This window comes from Ambystoma mexicanum, chromosome 2q (genome assembly GCF_040938575.1).
Source record: "Ambystoma mexicanum isolate Mex_15411 chromosome 2q, UKY_AmexF1_1, whole genome shotgun sequence".
NCBI lineage: Eukaryota > Metazoa > Chordata > Amphibia > Caudata > Ambystomatidae > Ambystoma > Ambystoma mexicanum.
The window spans coordinates 1,180,454,277-1,180,472,582 of NC_090924.1; the positions used below are offsets into that span (position 1 = coordinate 1,180,454,277).

Here is an 18,306-nt window from a genome sequence, read left to right on the forward strand (position 1 = left end):
AAACCAAACACAAGGCACTGTTACTTTGACAAGTGGAAGAGATTCGTTATTTGGTGCCAGAATAAACAAATCAACCCAGTTGATTGCACTCCTTCCAACGTGGTAACATACATGCTCCACCTGCTGGACGCAGGTTTGGTTTTTAACTCTCTGAAAGTACACCTGGCAGCCCTCTCGGCTTACACCACATCCCATAACAAAGTATCGTGGTGGAAAGTACCAGTAGTTAAAGCCTTCATGGAAGGAGTAAAGAGACTTCACCCTCCTATTTCGAACCCACCGCCAGGATGGGACCTCGATGTGGTGCTAGCTAAGCTCATGGGCCCCCCTTTCGAACCCATGCATAAAAGTAGTCTCAAACACCTGACTTATAAAACGGCCTTCTTAGTAGCCATTACCTCCATAAGAAGGGTCAGTGAAATTCAGGCTCTGTCAGTGCAGGATCCTTTCTTTATTATCCACAAAGACAAACTGGTTTTACGCACACACCCTAGGTTCTCACCTAAATTCATATCTAAATTCCATGTAAACCAGTCCATCGAGCTTCCGGCTTTCTTCCAGAACCCGCAAAGCTCGGCTGAGGTGAAACTACACACCCTTGATGTGCGTAGGGCGGTCCTCTACTATGTAAATAAGACCAGACCGCTAAGAAAAACAGATCAACTGTTTGTCTCCGTAGCTACAGGCAGAGAGGGGGATCGCGTCTCTAAAGGCGCGATCTCGAAGTGGATTATCAACTGTATACAGCTGTGTTACTCTCTTTCTGGAAAAACTCTGCCTTTTACGCCAAGGGCCCATTCTACTAGAGGCATTGGTGCCACTCTGGCTTTCATTGCAAATGTTCCCCTCGACACCATTTGCAAAGCAGCTACTTGGAGCTCTATTCACACTTTTACTCAGCATTACTGCATTGACACTCATTCCAAGACAGATACACAAGTGGGACAAGCGGTTCTAAGACACCTGTTTGCTCATGACCCTTCTCACATCCCACCTCCTTCTTCGGGTACTGCTCGCTAATCTATGCACAGCATGTGATCTAAGCAGATTCCACAAGCCTCAGAAGGGATACATTACTCACCGTAATCGTATTTCTGATGCTTGTATCTGCTTAGATTCACATGCGACCCACCCTTCCTCCCCTCCGAGAGAAGGCGCATGATTGCTTGTAGTCTTACCTTTCTGTCTATCTGCTTGGATTATCTGTACTCACGCTACTCCTCATGCTTCCTCATGTCAGAAAAAATACAATTTGAGGATCCCAGACGCGTGAGGGATCTTGGGTACAGTGGACGTCACACTAGGGATAGTATTACTGGCACGCCTGTGTCGACGCCCATTTTCGAGTTTCGAAAAACTAACTAATACTCCGCAGCTTCCACTAGATGTCGGCCTATGCACAGCATGTGAATCTAAGCAGATACAAGCATCAGAAATACGATTACGGTGAGTAATGTATCCCATATGTTAACATCGTCTCATAGTTTTGTCCTCTCTTGGTCAACATATATTATGAAAACTCTCGCCAATGCAGATGTGAGTATTGAGACTCTTATTATGAATCCAACTAGAGCCAAAGACAAAATCTTTAAGAGGGATTGGATTATAACCAGGAATCTGTGTCTTATAAAGATTTTGATGCAACTGCTTTTACACATAAAAAATTAAAAGATCTGGAAAGCTACTTGTACAGAGCTCCCTCACCTCAGATACGATCTTCTATCTTGCGCCTTCGCTTTAACTTAGTTCCTACTAGGGATGTGTTAGCAAGGAGACATCTCATTAGTGGGGAAGAGAATTTCTGCAGATTTTGTGCAGACTCAACTATTAAGGAGACATTGAAACATATAATAGTTGAATGTCCAGCACTGATGGATTTAAGAGCCACATTTTTCTGGAAACATCTGACATTCTTTGGCTGGATGGCTCCAGAGTATAGATGGCCAACCATCCTATCCACTAAAATCATTAGTATCAGTATTGCAACTCATAATTTTATGAATGTTTTAGACTTGAATGTGGATACTGTATCACTGATGACTTAGAAGCTTATAGGCTGCGAAGACCCTAACAAGATAAATACATTTGGGTCCAGTTTTCATAATTACTACATAATGTAGTGAGTTTTGTTTGAGAAAAATCTATTAATTTTGCATCTTTTCTCGAAGGATTCATATATCACTTAATTTGGTTGTGTAAATATGTTTATGTCACAGGAATAAGGTCTAATGGTTGAATTTTAAATTCTATTTTATCATGTAAATATTCTTGTGTATATTTAGGTGTCCATCAACTTTCGTTGGATCTCTTCCTTTTAATTCTGATTATACCAATTGATCTTTCCTATATTTGTTCTATTTTATTTTGATTTAAGTGTGATGTTTCCTTTGGATAAGAGTCTAATTGTTTTGTATATTTGGAATTTTTCTCTTACAAAAGATTGTTAATTTTCTTTTTTCGTATTTTGTAAAATGTGAATGAAATGTTAAATTTGATAAAAGTTGAGTTTCTCAGCTAAATTCAATAAAAAAATAAAAATACTGTTACATTAAGGTGATTTCGTCCATTTTCCTACCTCCCGAGCCCTTGTGTATTTACTACTCCTATCCCCTCTTTAGCGCTCTCGTCCGCTTATAAGTTGACATACTTATGTATACATTGGGGGTGCTGCAAAGAGATTAACTCAGTTAATTGCATTCATATCCCCAAGCCTTTGTATTTTTCCTGGAGTGGGTTAAAAACAATAGAGGGGGTGATACAACAGACACACCCCCACCCCTTTCCCTGCACTAGGGGGTTCTATACCTTCATATCTACTAGGTCAAAACTATTCATTACACTGGCAGCTGGAGGAAAAAATATTATTTTTCAGTTGAAATTTAGTTTGAGGCACCTCTCTCCCTCTCTTTTTTTTCTCTCTCCTCTCGCTCGATCTGTCTTTCTCTCCCTCGCTGTTTCTTACCTCTCTCTCACTGACCCTCAAGCTTTCTCTCCTTCCTTACCGTTCTTTCTTCCTTCTCTCTGCTTCTTTTTCTCTCTCTCCCCGCGCTTTCCTCTCTTACTCTATTTCTCCTTCACTTTCTCTCTGACACACTTCAGTATTTCTCTCTCCTCCTTTCTCGCTCTTCATTCTCCTCCAGCTCTTTCATCCTATCGACCTCTCTCTCCTGTCTCTCCCTACTGTCTGCTATTTCTTCCTCCTCCCTGCTCGCCTCTTTCTCTCTCCCTCTCTAAATTCACTTCATTTATATCCCATTCAGTACTGCTGTATTGGCATGCCTCACGGGGATACGAGTATTGCCAAAGATTGCAGACACCCTTTTCTCATGATATATCGAGTCTGTTGTGGTGCTGTAGGCTTCCTGATATTCTGCTGCTTCCTCTGGTTTGTTTCCTAGCAGGATTTAGATGTTCCCCAAATATTTTTTTGAATGTGAAGCCATTGCTCTTTCTGGATACTTCTTTCAGATGTTTTCCTTGTCAGTTTAAGACGAAGTGGCCACATTTTTTGAGGAGCTTTTGTTGACAGGGGGGCCGCGGCCACCCTTGTAAAAACGTCCCCTGCCCCCCATTCAGTTATGTGTGTTTGTTTTGGTGTGCCAGTGTGGCCACCGCTATTGTTGGCTGTGACCCAGTTTTACTCTTCATGTGCCGTCCATGCTCTCTCATTTTAAACAATGATCACTGACCTTCTTTGGTCATTACCTACTTGGGTCTGTTACTCTAAGAAGATAGTCTTCTACTGTCCATTTTCTGTACAGCGTCCTTTAGCATAGGATTTGTTTTGTGTTTTAAGCCTGTTCATCTCAGTGGTGGGTGTATCTCTTTTTCACTTCTATTGTAAATTGTAATGGGTTATTTATAACGCGCTTAATACCCAGAGGTTACTAAGCGCGAACCCGGGGATTGAATCTGTGTTGCTCAGGGTCATCTTTCTTCCAAGGCGAGCGTGTTGCCCCTGAGCTATCCCCCCGAGACGAGTCGGAGTGTTCTATGAGGGGGAGTATGGGGTGGCTGAGTCTCTGATTATAGAATGCCATGCTTTCGGAATGCATTATTTGCGGAAAAGCCTAGGGAACCAAACTAAATTGTTTTGCATTTTCCTTCTGCAGACAAAACCAGTTGCATTTGCGGTTCGAACAAATGTCGGCTACAGCGCGGCTCATGATGATGACGTCCCAGTCCCGGGCATGGCCATCTCGTTTGAAGCTAAAGACTTTCTACACGTCAAGGAAGTAAGACAACATAGATGTTGTGTCTGTGTACATACCATTTGGAAAAAGTAATTGCTGTATTCTTTAGAACAAAATAAATAAAACTGCACATAAGTGTGATGGTAACCTTAAAAACTGGTATTATTTGTAAAGACTAGTTTAGACCACTAGCCAAATTATAGCTGAAAGGGAAAGCAACAAATCCCCCATGTTGTGGCAAAGGGGTTGTCGATGGGCAAACCAATCCATCACAGTGGCATTGTTTTACCACTTATGCAGTGCGGGCCAAGCACAAAACATACTTATAGTAGGCATGCAAAGTGCAATCGGGTTCAAAAATGCATCCAACATTAAACGTAAACGATTAATGTTGATGTCCAAAGCAAGTAAAAACGAAGGCTGCACACTTTTGGAAATAAAGCCAATTAAATTCTGAAATTAAGACAAAAGAATTTGGATGTAAACCCAATCAGAAATAGAAATAAACAGTTATGTTAAAGATGTAAACTCAAAAGTTTGTGTGATATGCAATTAATATGTTCATATATGGGTAATAATGTTATCCAAAGGACAATGCAAACAAATGAAAAATAGATGGCCAAGGGTTGGCCTACTTCTCCAAATTGAGGTCTTGACAACATACTGTTCCAACCCTCAAGCACCTGTTCCCGGATAGGAGGACCTGGTTCGAAAAGTTACTGTCAGGCTTTTTTATAGCGCAAAAGCTTCACTTGAAGTCACTATCTGCAGGGTGTAGGTGCCAGCATGCCCCGGTCTCAGATACCTCTCTGCAATTAGTAGTTAGGGCTTCGCCTGGCAATGAAAAGAAAGGCTCTCACAATCTAAAATCTGTTTTGCTTTCTCTGTGAGTTTACAAGCAATATTCCCAGCCATATTCTGGAATTTCAGGTTGGTCATTGAAGTTATTTGTGTCAGTGTTTCATAGTTGACTAACATCAAGACAACCAAAGCAGTTTCCGGAGCAAGACAGGCAGGTCTCATTGTTCCCAGGGAGAAGATGGAGAGTTGGCTTCTCCAACTCTGGTAACGATTTCAGTGTCAAAATATGAGGAGACCTCTTTTTAAGGGTCAGCGGTTTCCACAGAAAGCTCTTTCCAAGACAGACAAGCAGTCCTTAAGGGTCGCAGTCCAGAATCCAATATTGACATTGACCATTCCTGATTAACATCAAATTAATGTTCATGCACCTTTTACGATGTTTTGGCCACATTCCATTTGCATGGCTGTCAGTTTTATTCCCACCTCTAAAACAAAAGGGGGTGATGTGGAGTCAGTGGAAAGAGAATCTATCAGAGGAAATCACCACTCTCCACCCATGAAACATCAAAGAGGAAGAAATACGTGGCATGCCTGCACAGGGCCAATGCCATCTGATGCTTGTGGAGACCTCCAATCTGGCTTGGATTCCTAGAGAAGAAAGTACTGTGCAGCCCCTGCAGTGCTGGTTTGAATCTGCCATCCTGCCCCTCCAAGGAACATCTAATGGAGAGAGGATTCGTGGATATGTCTGATCAATGGTGTGAAAAGGCTGCCAACTCAAGTCAACAAAACCAATAAACATATATAGAAAGCCTGGCTTATTTAAATAAAAAAAAATGTGTCTACAAAATCATGTCTGCTTCTGAAAATGAAATGTGCATCTCAATGGCAATATGGGTTATTCATTGATTCCTTTTGCATCAGTGTTTACGGCTTGGCCTTGGACCAAGGTGGGCCCAGATGCCTTTCATGAGCAGGAAAGGTGAGGGGGCGGAGGGTGATCTTGCGCTGCAGTCGCGTTTGACGTTGGATGTTTATCTGCTTAACTGCTTTAACTAGCAAAGTGTTCATCGATCCCCCAGCTTCGTCCGTTGTCCTTATTTTTCCACTACAGTAGTAAATGTCTGCGTTCATCTGGGGTGCATTGGATTAGTGATCTGTTCAATGGTTTGAATTGGATGTCGGCTAGGGAAATACGGTTGAAGTTTGAAATTCCTACTTTTTGTTTGACAGACTATCGGAAGATCAGGAAGGCGGTGGGGGACGTGGATTTGGAAAAGAGAATCAACATATACATGCTTGGTTGGGTGCCTGAAGTGAGTGGATGTGGCCTGGTTAGCTATGTTTATAGACTGTTTGTGTCGAACTATCGGTCTAATGATGCTTTGAGATTGGATTGGAATCGGAGAATTGGTGAGGATATTACGGAGGATGATTGGACACGTATTTGTGAGAATGTGAAATTGTGTTCTTTGAGTCTTGCTGATAGGTCTCGTCAGATAAAGATTTTGAATAGAACATACTGGACACCTGAGAGAATGATGAAAAGAGGGATGAGTGACAGCTCTGAATGTTGGGCATGTTTACATGAGGTGGGCACCTTGGAGCATATGCTGTGGGAATGCTCGAGGGTGAGAGGCTTGTGGTTTGAGTTTGACCAGATCTGTGAAAAGATTTTGGAGAAGAAGGTTCATATGGATTTTAAGACAATAGTGTTGGGTAGTGAGGATTTGTTGGATGACCTGAGTACTTCTGAGAAGAAATGGATCTTTCGAGGGGCAATGGTGGGGAAGAAACTAATTTTGAGACATTGGAAAACATCTACCCCTGTTACTATTGAGGAATGGATTTCGGAGATGCACTCTTTAGCGGATATGGAGAGAGTGCTGTATTGGAGAGAGAAGAAAACTGCTTTATTTAACAAGATTTGGGGTAAATTTCTGTCATTATATTAGACCAGTTTATTGATTGTTTTGTGACTCCTGGGGGGAGGGGGGGGTTTCTGGTGTATATAGTTCTATTGGCTTTGTTATGATTATCACATGATGTTATATTATGTACATACTGTTTCTCTGTTATGAACTTTTTGAAAATAAATAAAAAAAAGAAAAAAAAAGAAAATCTGAGCCAGTCATCCGAACCCATTCTGGAAATCTACATTATTAGTGCAGTACTAATTCTCTCCCTCTCCCGATCCGCTCTATCACTTCATACTCATCCTTCCACACCTCTTTACAATCCCACCTACTCCAATCTCCTGCCTGACAGTTCTCTGCCATTTCCTTCACCCATTCTATCCTACTCCTGTTTTAGTGTAAAGACCATGGCAAATTGTTCTACATATTGTTCTCTGTTGTTTGATTCATGACTTGTTTAACTTGCTTCTTATGTATTACTTGTTCTCATGTTTAGTGCTTTGGCTTACAGCACTATATAAAATTCAATAAATACAAATACAAATAAAGCGGTTAGCAGCTTTCATGAGAAAATAACAATATGAAAATGCCATTTAATTGGTTAGTCCATCAAAAAATTCATTGCTTTTTTGAAATCTTTCATTAGTCCAGTGAAATAATTTCCTCTGATCCAGAAGTAGCTATTTTGTTCAATAATCCTTGAATGGAAGTATTTACTGTGGATTTCCTCTAAGCATTGAGCAAGTAGACTGCTCCTTGTGAAATAATATTTCACTCACAAAAGTGCATTATCCAGTTTGAGAATATATTTTATAGAAATATGTGCCTAATATGCATGTGTTACCCCATGAGTACCTGTCTGTCTGCACAGCTGGATTTCCGCATTTTAATGGCATGTGGCTTTGATGAATGTACTCCATTAATCTGGAGTCATTTCAGGTCACACTCCTGTTATTTACTGTGCTAAACACCTGAAGGTGCTCGTTCATCTCCGAGAGATACAGAACAACCTATTGACAGCCTCTCAATAAAAACACAGAATAATGTGTTCTTGCAAATAGTCCAGGTATCACTCCAAACGTGGGTAATGACCCAGAGCAGAACATCTAGTGAATGGTTTCTCGTTTACCCTCTCCTGTGGATTCTTCAATGTTCTCAGACCGCTGTCTCCTATCTCCCACATTTTACATGATCCAGCTTGCACAAGCTTCAAGCTTCCAATAGATGCTCTTCACAGCATCATCTGATAGACAAACACATCAGTATAGTAAAATGTACTATTCTGAAAATATAATTGGAACATCTTTAGGAACTGTAATTCTGAGCCAACCGCTAACACTTACCACTATGAAACGTGGAACAATTTTACAAATAGCATTATGTTGTATACAGTAGTACCTGTTATCCATTAATTCCTGAATTACCCTTTCTCTGTAGGTTATACCAATCAAAAAACACAAATACATTTGGAAAATGATCTGCTGTTTTACTTGTGACAACCTACTTCACAGAACATATTGTTAACTGTGGGAATTGAATAAAAAGTCCCCAATTTATAAGTGCTGTTATTTTCCCCTATGTTTAAAGGTGATACTTGGGGATATATTTATCCATATGGGAGAGCCCAGGGCCTGACAGAGAACAGTACTATCAAAATGATCTAGCCTCTGGTAAACAGCTGAGTTTCCTAATATCTCAGTGCTGATGTTTGTAGTGTAAGGTTAAAGTAAGTAATATGGGGGAGTATGTGAGGGAGGGAGAAGAGGGGGAAGGAAAATGTTCATGAAATGGGAGTGGGAAAATGTAGGGGATCATCCCAGAGCGAGGTAATTAGAACAGGGTGGTAAAATGATGCCTCGTGGCTGTTGGTGGTAATACTCATTCCATTCCATTTGCAAGAATTCTGACCCAAATAAGTCAGTTCTCCCAAAGGTTTTTGTTGCAAAGTTGCATGTTGCGCCCTCCATTGTGTCAGTGCTGTAGAAAGCGGGTGTATGCTTGTGTGAGATTTCTTTGTTGATCCTGTGCTGGTGTTAGTTATATAGCCAGGATTTTAGCTGTTTGCTGCTTCCGTTTCAATATAGGCTGTATTAATGAGGCATTGTTGCTCCATTGAAGTGTTGTAGATGGCTTGTAATGGGTGATTTTCCTTGTGATCAATGCAGGACCCCTCCTGTGCAAGTGTGTAGTGTGTGATGCATAGCATGTTTAACTGACTCCTATATTTGCTTGAGTTCCAGTGTCATGCACATAGGATGGTGTGATGTGTTTGAATCCAACAGCAGGAGTGCACAGCACATGGCCACAGATTGTGTTTTAGTAGAGTAATTAAAGGCTTTGGAACAGTTTGGTGACCTTTATTTGTTTCAGTACTTCTTTTCCTATTTTCTTCCTTTTGCTTATTTACCAATTTCTCATAATTTGTTTAAGAACACCAAAAAGATTTCTCCCATCATTTCCTTTGTCCCTCTACCTGTTCTCCTTTGTCTCACACTAAAAAACAAAAAAGTGCTTTTCCCTTTTTGTATTTTTAATCCCATTTGTCCCTACCTTGGCCCTCATTGCAAGTTCGACGGTCTGGAAAAAAGTGGCGGTAACAACGGTTACCGGCACCATTTCCGGCCCGGCAAACTACAAGTCTGCCAGAAGGGGAAGTGAACTACTGGCAGGCCTGACCTGCCAGTAGTGCAGGCTCCTACCGCAGATTTTTCACTGAAGCATCATTACTAATGGTGCTGGTGCTTCCCGTTCCTACACCGCCCATACTATCCCGATATTACTGGGCTATCAGGCGGCGGAAACAGTAAGGTGAGCCTGCCGGTAACCCGCCGGTGCTACGGACGGGTTACAGGCAGACTCATAATGAGGGCCCTTGACTTTTACCGAACTCAATACAATTGTTTGTGTGTTTGCAAGAAAGTCCTCCTTTTGTTTTAATCTTAGGGTGCAAAATGTGCACTCAACAGTAGCTATTGGCGAGTGAAAGTTGATTCTTGGCAGACATGGTGGGCTCTGTGTATGTATGCAATTGAGGTGTCAAATGACTTTTTATTGCTGGATAGTAGCTTGCAACTTGATATTTTACCCATGGAGTGTGTTGATAAGCCTTCCAATTGTTCCTGTTAGTTTGTGTCTTTGGGAATCCCCCTTGTTTGCCCTAGCAACATGAGTGTAGAAACCTCTGAGCCTCGAATGTTGTGCAAAAATGCAAATGTACTTAACACTGGAAGTTGCAGCAGTGTCTACGGAGTTGAAAAGGTAATGAAAACAGGTGAAAATGGAGCTAAGGAGTTAATGCAAACTAAAGCAGCTAATCTGTAAATATGGAATTAATGGACAACATTTTGGTCTGTGATAGCGCTTGGTTGCGCTTTGCAATAATTCTAAAATATCATCTGAAATCAGAAATCCAAGGAATTATTCCTGCTTGTTGCCATGTTGTCTGCAGTGCTCATACAGCACAGGCAATTCTGCCCGATAGCAATGGGCCCATTACGTTATATCTTCTGGCTTGGATTCGATAAAGTGCAATAGGTAGTTGAAATGGAGGAGATGTATGAAAACTGCATCAAGCCAATAAACTACTGAATCTAGTATCACCATTAGCTAAGCTGCATGAAGAAGAACCCAAACACGAAATACTTTGAAGCGGATGTCAGATGGTATTATATAAGAATGGATGACTTACTCATGCTGTGTGAGCAAGCTTGAAAGACACTTCACCAACACAACACGTGTGCTTCAGTGAGCATGAAAACGGATATGTTTCCAGGCGGCATAACATGGACTGGACTAGTCAAAAGATGTTTATGTCTGCAGCTGTCATTTCACAGAAAGAACTGAAATAATGTGGCCTGCCGTGTTGGTAGGTGGCTCTTTGAGAATGTACGTGATTGAAAAATAGAAGGCAGAGGACCCAAGAGTAGAACAGTGGCACCTGAAACTATTACAGCCAGCTACCACCTCGGTCAATCGCTAGAGCTATGGCACATCAGCAAATTCTTCTCGTATGTGAGTACACACTACGGGTTGTATGGTTACTGGCTATCAGTGAGTGGGCTGTGGCAGACGTCTTCTGGATTCCTACAAGTCCTGGAAATGGTGTTACATAATATGGCAATGCAAAGTTGTGGTAGCCAAATTGGTTCCAGCTTTTCCCAGCACACAGTTTACATGACAGTGCAGGTGGTTCAATTATGTCTTTCCTCTCCTAAATTAAGAACTTCCACACTTGGGATTTACTTTCCGGGCCAAGCACTGCTTTCTACTATGTTCATCTGGCTTTGAAGGTAAATTGTGTTGAGCTTCTGATGTGAATGCCACATGCAGACAGTGCCCACTTTCAGATCTGCCAGGCTGTTTTTGAAAGACACTCCACAAACATGGAGCACTAGCAGCGCTGTCTTTCCCTTTTGCCACTTTAACTCTGGCATTGTCCATCTCCATGTCCTCCTTGATATCACTGGTTTCTGAAATCATGTGTTGTGTCTTGGCTTTGGGTGGGTCACCTATATCTTGCTAGTCCTTATCACCATTATTATCATACTCATTAGAGGCTCTAGTTGGTGATGGAAGTGAGACCAGGTATTTCCTACCCTTTACCTCTGTACTGGGTGCCATTTTATATGGCTTGTCAGTAGATAGTCAGCAACTTCACTTGCCCTTTTGCCTCAAACATTGGGCTGAGCCACTCCCTTCTATTTCAAGCAGCAATGCCTGAGCATGTCATACGTCATCCTGTGCACCGGAGTGATGTGTGGTTGAAGGTCCTGCTGCTGAATGTGAAATGGATTCCTTCAATTTCCCATGATCACTGCTGGCATCCCAGAAGCACACAGCAACCTCTGTTTCTTATGTCACACATTCCAGCTGCATGCCTCCCTCTCCCCTTGGCATGTTTTGGTGCTTTGGACATTTTGGCACTTAAAAGGATCACTTCTTCATAGCCACAAGAAGAGTAACAGCATCTGAATTTAATCTACTCCTGCCTGTAGAGAATTCTTAAGATGTTTTTCTCTGCAAAAGTATTTTCTCGTTACAAAATAAAATGTCTCACTCAGTTTCAACCACTGTCTGCACTTCCTTGCCTCTATAATTCTAAAACATTTCTTCACAAGCAACTTCTGTTTTGTCTCATCGCAAAAATGGCATGCTAAATTATGGCTATTGAATGTAATCTCCTCCCGCCTACAAAGAATTCCAAGACCTTTCCTCCGTAACTGATCTTTTTCATGTCACAAAATGATGGCACACTCAGTTACAAGGACTGAAGACATTTTTGAAACACAAAACAATTCTAACACTTTCTCTTCACAAGCAAATACTATTTTGAGTGTCATCACAAAAATATGGCACACTTAATTACCACCACTGAATTTAATCCTCTTTAAAAGAATGCTAAGGTTTTCCCTCTGCAATGAACATTTTCATTGACAGCTGTAAGGGATTTCAATCAGGCACACACCCAAGTCTCGCCTAGCATGTAGTGCGCAAATGAAACCCTTATTTTATTTTTGTCTATAAGTTCAATATTCTGAATGATATACCACTCATATCACACCCTTCTCAAAATACCCCCCAGGTCACACTGAACCAGGAATCAGGCTGGTTTGTAAAGGTAAAGATGTATTTATTTATTTAATATTCAATCACACATAGGTTTAATATAGATATTTCTGATGTTTGTTAATCTGCTTAGAATCACATGCTGTGCATAGGTCCGACATCCAGTGGTCACTGCGGAGTATTGCATTTTGTTTTTCGTAGTCGAAAAGGGGACGTCGACAAGGCGTGTCTGTAACACTATCCCTATAGTGACGTGCGTTGTACCCACAAGCCCTCACGCGTCGAGGTCCCTCAGATTGTTTTTTTCCGCCCAGCTTATGGTCGCCTTACGCGGAGCTCCTAGAGAGACATTGCAAAACAATTACTACGGACCTCGGTCCTTAATATATACTTATTGTAAAGATCCCTCCCCTCGACGTTAGCTGTGAAGCTGTTTCTCCGCCGTGCAAGTTTTCGACGGAGGGGAAGAGACGGAGGAGATCCCTCGGCGCTGCCAAACACGTGGCCAGGCCTCGCCGGCCAACATACAGTAGGGAGAGTGGGGGTTCGAACTTTTTTCTTCTCGTCGAGAATGTCTTTCTTTCTCCCCTATCTTTCCCTTGGGGTTGTTATCACCAGTTTTTATTGCCTCAGCTATGGAGAGGACACCTTTTAAGTTTTGCCCACGCTGTAGGGGCAAATACACTTGGAAGGACAAACACAAGCTCTGTAATCGTTGCTTGCCCCTCGATCATAAAGAGGACAGCTGCGCGGCCTGTAAGCTCTTGAAACCAAGAACACTTAAAGAACGGAAAGTTAAGAGGTGGGCGGACTACGCTATGTCAAAGTCAGTTTCCTCACCCGCTGCCGCTGTTACAGAAAGTGACGAGGAGGGTGATAACTCGACGTCCGTTACGGAAGTCATTAACCCCCAGAAGGAGCGCTCGCGCTCCTCGACGTCCGTCCCCGGCCCCGACGGGCTCGGCTCACGCCCTGCTTATGGGGATGAACACCCCGGCGACAAGGACGCACACAGACCCCATAGGCCTAAGCACACAACCCACGGCTCTTCTTCGTCGAGGACGAAGGATCCACCAGCGCCGAAGGGGACGCAGGGCACTCCGGCGTCGACCTCAGAATGCAAGGGTCTCAAGCCCCACCCGCAAACGCAGCCGCGACCAGCGATTGGGCTTTCATCTAGTACGGGCGCTACCTCAAAAACATCCGACGTAACGCTCCATAGAGCGGCCGTCGAAAAACAACGCGCAGCGCAGGCAACGCAGACTCCAGAACCCTCGACTGACGAACTCGTCGTCGAGAGTCTGGCGAGAATTGTTTCCGAGGATAAACGTAAGCGGACGACGAAACAGACGTCGAATACCGCACCCAAGGAAATAGAAACGCCGAAAAAGCACAAGAGTAGCCAGGAACTGCCCCATTCATCTAAAGGCACTTCTGAACTACCGGAGGGCTTTTCTGAGGGCGACGGAAACCTTTCGTCGACGTTGTGGGAGCGTTCGAAGCGTTTTGAAGGTGATAACACTGATTTCCCCCCTCTAGACTATTCAGGGGTTCCCCATGAGACCATGGAAAGACTCCATTCTTGTATGGAAAAGATGGAGAGGTTTTTGGGTAGCCAAAACCCACCCACACCCAAAAGACCAAGAGAATGGACCCAGGATGACCCTAGGGTCAAGATTCCTAGGCTGTTTCCCCCTTCTACAGATGCATATGACCTCACTGAAGAGGAGCAATACCTCCAGGAAGATGAGGAGTGTTTAGGTGGAGAGGAAGAACATGAGGAGGAGAGGTTTGAGGAAGACCCTTACACTAGCGCAGGAGCTTTTGAGGAAGAAACAGCTACCTCACAGCCCTGGCACTCCCCATCAGTGCAGCCTTGGCAATCCCCATCAGTGCACTCAGACCCTGATGTCTTTCACCCTTCTCCTCCCAAGGACTCACCTATTGGGAACACCTCCCCCATAGATGACCAGCCTTCACTTAATGCACTATTGCGCAAGGCAGCAGCGCATTTTGAAATAGACACAGGGGAGACTCTTCCGGACATAGACTTTGTAGAAAAAGTTATTAAAGAAAAAGGCCCGGTCAGTCAGTCCATTCCGCTCCTGGCTTCTATAAGGAGAAGAATAACTCCTTCCCTTTCCAATCCGGCCTTAGTCAGAGGGGTCAACCCTCGGATAGAAAAGCTCTTCAGCCCTTCGTCTTCTGACCCTTTGTACATCAGGGGACATTCTATTCCGGACTCTCTGGTAGTTACTAACGCAAGAAAGAGAGCGGGGGTACCACTATCTACTAGTGAGGCACCACCTGACAAAGGGGGCAAGAAGCTCTATGCACTTGGGAAGAGAATCACGACCTCCGCCGCCTTCTCAACTAGGATTGCGAATAACAATTCCCTATTAGCTAGCTACACAGATGCACAGTGGAGCAAGCTGCGCAGCGAAGCAGAGGACGCACCAGAACCCCTGCGTTCACGCCTGTTGGCTACTATATCAGAGGGAACTCTTGTAAACCAGGGCATCGTAAAGAACTCCTTGGATGCCGCAGAGACAGCTGGACGTTCCCTGGTTCAGGGAATACTTCTCAAACGCCATGTCTGGCTGCGCAATTCGGGATTTAAGCCAGAAACCCAGGCTTCCCTAATAAATAAGCCCATAGAGCAAACACATCTGTTTGGAAAAGCAGTTGATGAGGCCCTAGAACATGCGAAGAAGGAGTTTGATACCATCAAGACTCTTGACCAAATTTCTAGGCCACCTAACAGACGCAGCTATGGCAATAGACGCTCCTTTCGTGGCCAACGCCAGCAGCAAAGCCAACAACAATTTTACTCTGCTACCAACTGGCTGTAACGCTCACCTGATTCCCGTAGAGGCGCCGGTCTTGACTGGGCGTATACCGTATCTTCAAAGTTGATGTGTAACACACGGCTGGCTCTTTGGGCTGGACCTCTGCGCACTGTATGTCTGACTCGAAGGGTAAGATGTCTGCAGATAGAAAATATGGGATTAAGGAACTGGGTTATTGAATGTCTCTCTCTTCTTCCCTTTCTCTTCTCCTGTAGAACCCCAAAGGTTAACGCTCTCACCTTAGGTAAGTGAACGCCGTGCTCTCCATCTGCCTCGGGGCAGGGTGCTGTAACCAGTTTCTTCACTGGATAAGGGGAGCAGGCCTCTTGACTTCAGAGGACTGCTGTCCGTCGTTTACTGCACGAACGGTAAGTTTCGAGTAATTCTAATGTCTTTAAAGTCTTTAGTAATGATGTTTCTTGTTTTGCAGGGTTCCGGCGATGGCGGATGACGGGCTGAAGTGAGTTGAAGATGGAGCCCGTGTGATGAATATAAGCGCCTGGAAGCACGTAAGTAAGCGCTTGTTGCCTGCTTCACGATGCGCTCTAACTGTCTTTTTATTTTGCAGGTACAAGTTCGGAGCGGCTGCAGGGTGCCGGAATACCCACTGGGTTAGATGTGGAAAGGAGTAATGGCACGTGAGTATTAAAGTTCCCCAATGTCTTTAAACGCACCTTGTTTTGTCTTTCAGATGCGGGATGCAGCGCCGAAGGCCTCCGGAGCGTGCGAAGAGTTGGTAAGCTTTTGTCTTTCAGATGCCGGAATGCAGTGTGAAGACCTCCGGAGCGCACGAAGAGTAGGTAAGCCTTTGTCTTTCAGATGTCGGAATGCAGCGCGAGGCGTTGGTGACAGCCGATGGACCAGGTAAGTGAAGAGCTGTCACTGAAGACCGTAATGCTAACCTGTTCTTTCTTGTCTTTATAGGTGTTGCTGAAGACTGGATTCAGGATGGTAAGCCTTTTTCCTTAGGCCCAGGATCAGATGCAGAAGACACGATGAGCGTTCTGCTGCAGAGGATGCAGAATAACGCAAAGCAAGATTCATCCATCGGGTGTGGTTTAAATAGCCTCCTGTAGTGCTTAGGTGTCTCCTTCCACAGCCACGCCTAGGTAAGAAAAGAGTTCCTGCTTTCCAGAAGAGTTCCAGTGTTCTGAATCTAGGGAGTGGCTCCTGCCCCACCCAACAGGAAAAGTAGTTCCAAACAGAAAAGGATCAGAGGCTCAACTGGCAGGCAAGTAAGCAGCATGGTCTGCTGCAGGTAAGTCCACCCAAGCATTATGAGCCCGGCGCTTCCAGCGCTGGGACTGGGCATATTTATGAGCCTGGTGCCACTGGCGCCAGGACTGGGTCCAAAAGGTCCCAATTGGGACTGGTTGGCACTCGGAACCTGGGTTATGGATCTGCTTCCAAGGGAGTTGGGAAAACCCTGACCTTTTGGAAGCAGAGATCATGACAGTACCCCCCCTCAAGGCCCCTCCCAAACCAGGCTTCTCAGGGGGTTTTGGCTTGTCAGGAAATGTTCGGTGAAATCTTTTGATTAGGCGAGGAGCGTGGACATATTCAGCAGGTTCCCAGGATCTCTCTTGGGGGCCGTAGCCTTTCCAGTCAATTAGGTAAAATAGTTTAGATTTGGAGATCTTGGAGTCCAGAATGCTTTTGACTTCAAACTCGAGTTCTCCATCAACTAGGATAGGTTTTGGAGATTTAGTTAGTCGGGTTTGAGGTTGCACGGGTTTTAATAGAGAGACGTGGAAGACCGGATGTATCTTCATGTGCGGGGGCAAGTCCAACTTGACCGTTACTGGGTTTACTATGATAGTGATGGAATAGGGACCAAGGTATCTTTGGTTGAATGTGCGTGGCCCTTTTAGAGGTAGATATTTGGTGGATAACCAGACTTGATCCCCTACTTGATATTGAGGGGGCTTCCTTCCGATGTTGATCTGCTCCTTTCTTGTATTGTTCTTTAGCCCTTTGAAGGTGAGAAACAGCTTCCTTAAAGGCTTGGGTTATTGTAGAATGCAGGTAGTCTACTGCTGGTGTTTCAAGATCTTGGAGGGGATCCAACTCCGAGGTTCGAGGGTGACTGCCGTACAAAAGAAAAAACGGGGTTTTCCCAGTTCCCGAATGGACAGTTATTGTAGGCATATTCGGCTATCCAAAGGATGTCTTTCCAAGTTTTTTCAGTTTGTTGCAGCATGCAGCGTAAATACTGTTCCAGAGTTTGATTGGTCCTCTCGGTTTGTCCGTCGGTCTGAGGGTGGTGACTGGTCGATAGTCTCACATCAATTTGAGCCGACCGACAGCAACTTCGCCAAAAATGAGAAATAAATTGACTACCTCGATCCGAAATTAGAACCGAAGGAAAACCGTGCAGTCGGACGATGTTTTCGAGAAATTCTCGGGCCAGAGTTGCTGCTGTTGGCAAGCCTTTGAGCGGAATGAAATGCGCCATCTTGGAGAATAAGTCCACGATTACTAGAATCGTATTGTATCCGGAGCATGGAGGTAGATCGGTGATGAAGTCCATAGAAAGCGTATGCCAAGGGCGAGGTGGGATGTCAATAGGGCGTAAGAGGTCTGCTGGTCTTTCCTTTTGACTCTTGTTTTGGGCGCATACTCCACAGGACATTATAAAGTCTCTGATATCTTTTTTCCAAGACGGCCACCAGAAGTAGCGCTTGATCTTTTCTGAGGTCTTGGCCATACCGGGATGTCCTTCCATTAAAGAATCGTGATAACAAGAGATTACTTTTTTCTGTAAATCTGTGCTGGGTAGGTATAATCGTTCTTGGAAATACAATAAGTTGTCCTTTACTGCAAAGTCCTTTCCCTGCAGATGCCAATTCTGTATGTCTGCTGGAGTTACAAGTTGCCTGGCTTTATCCTTAACTTCCTCTATGGATTCTGTGGCGATTACACCCAGAATTCTTTGTTCGGGAATGATTGGTACAGGTTTAGGGTTGATCAAGTGTTCTTCCA

The 18,306-nt window shown here is 44.0% G+C and overlaps 1 protein-coding gene across 8 annotated transcripts in view; it reads left to right on the plus strand.

Annotated features, from left to right (window-relative positions):
- Positions 1–18,306, plus strand: part of CACNB2 (calcium voltage-gated channel auxiliary subunit beta 2) — a 1,556,216-nt gene that overhangs the window by 1,259,401 nt on the left and 278,509 nt on the right. For all 8 annotated transcript variants that reach the window (XM_069648579.1, XM_069648581.1, XM_069648584.1 and 5 more), the window contains one exon: positions 4,113–4,235. In XM_069648579.1, the coding sequence (XP_069504680.1) occupies positions 4,113–4,235 (123 nt within the window). The remainder of the gene's footprint in view (positions 1–4,112; positions 4,236–18,306) is intronic.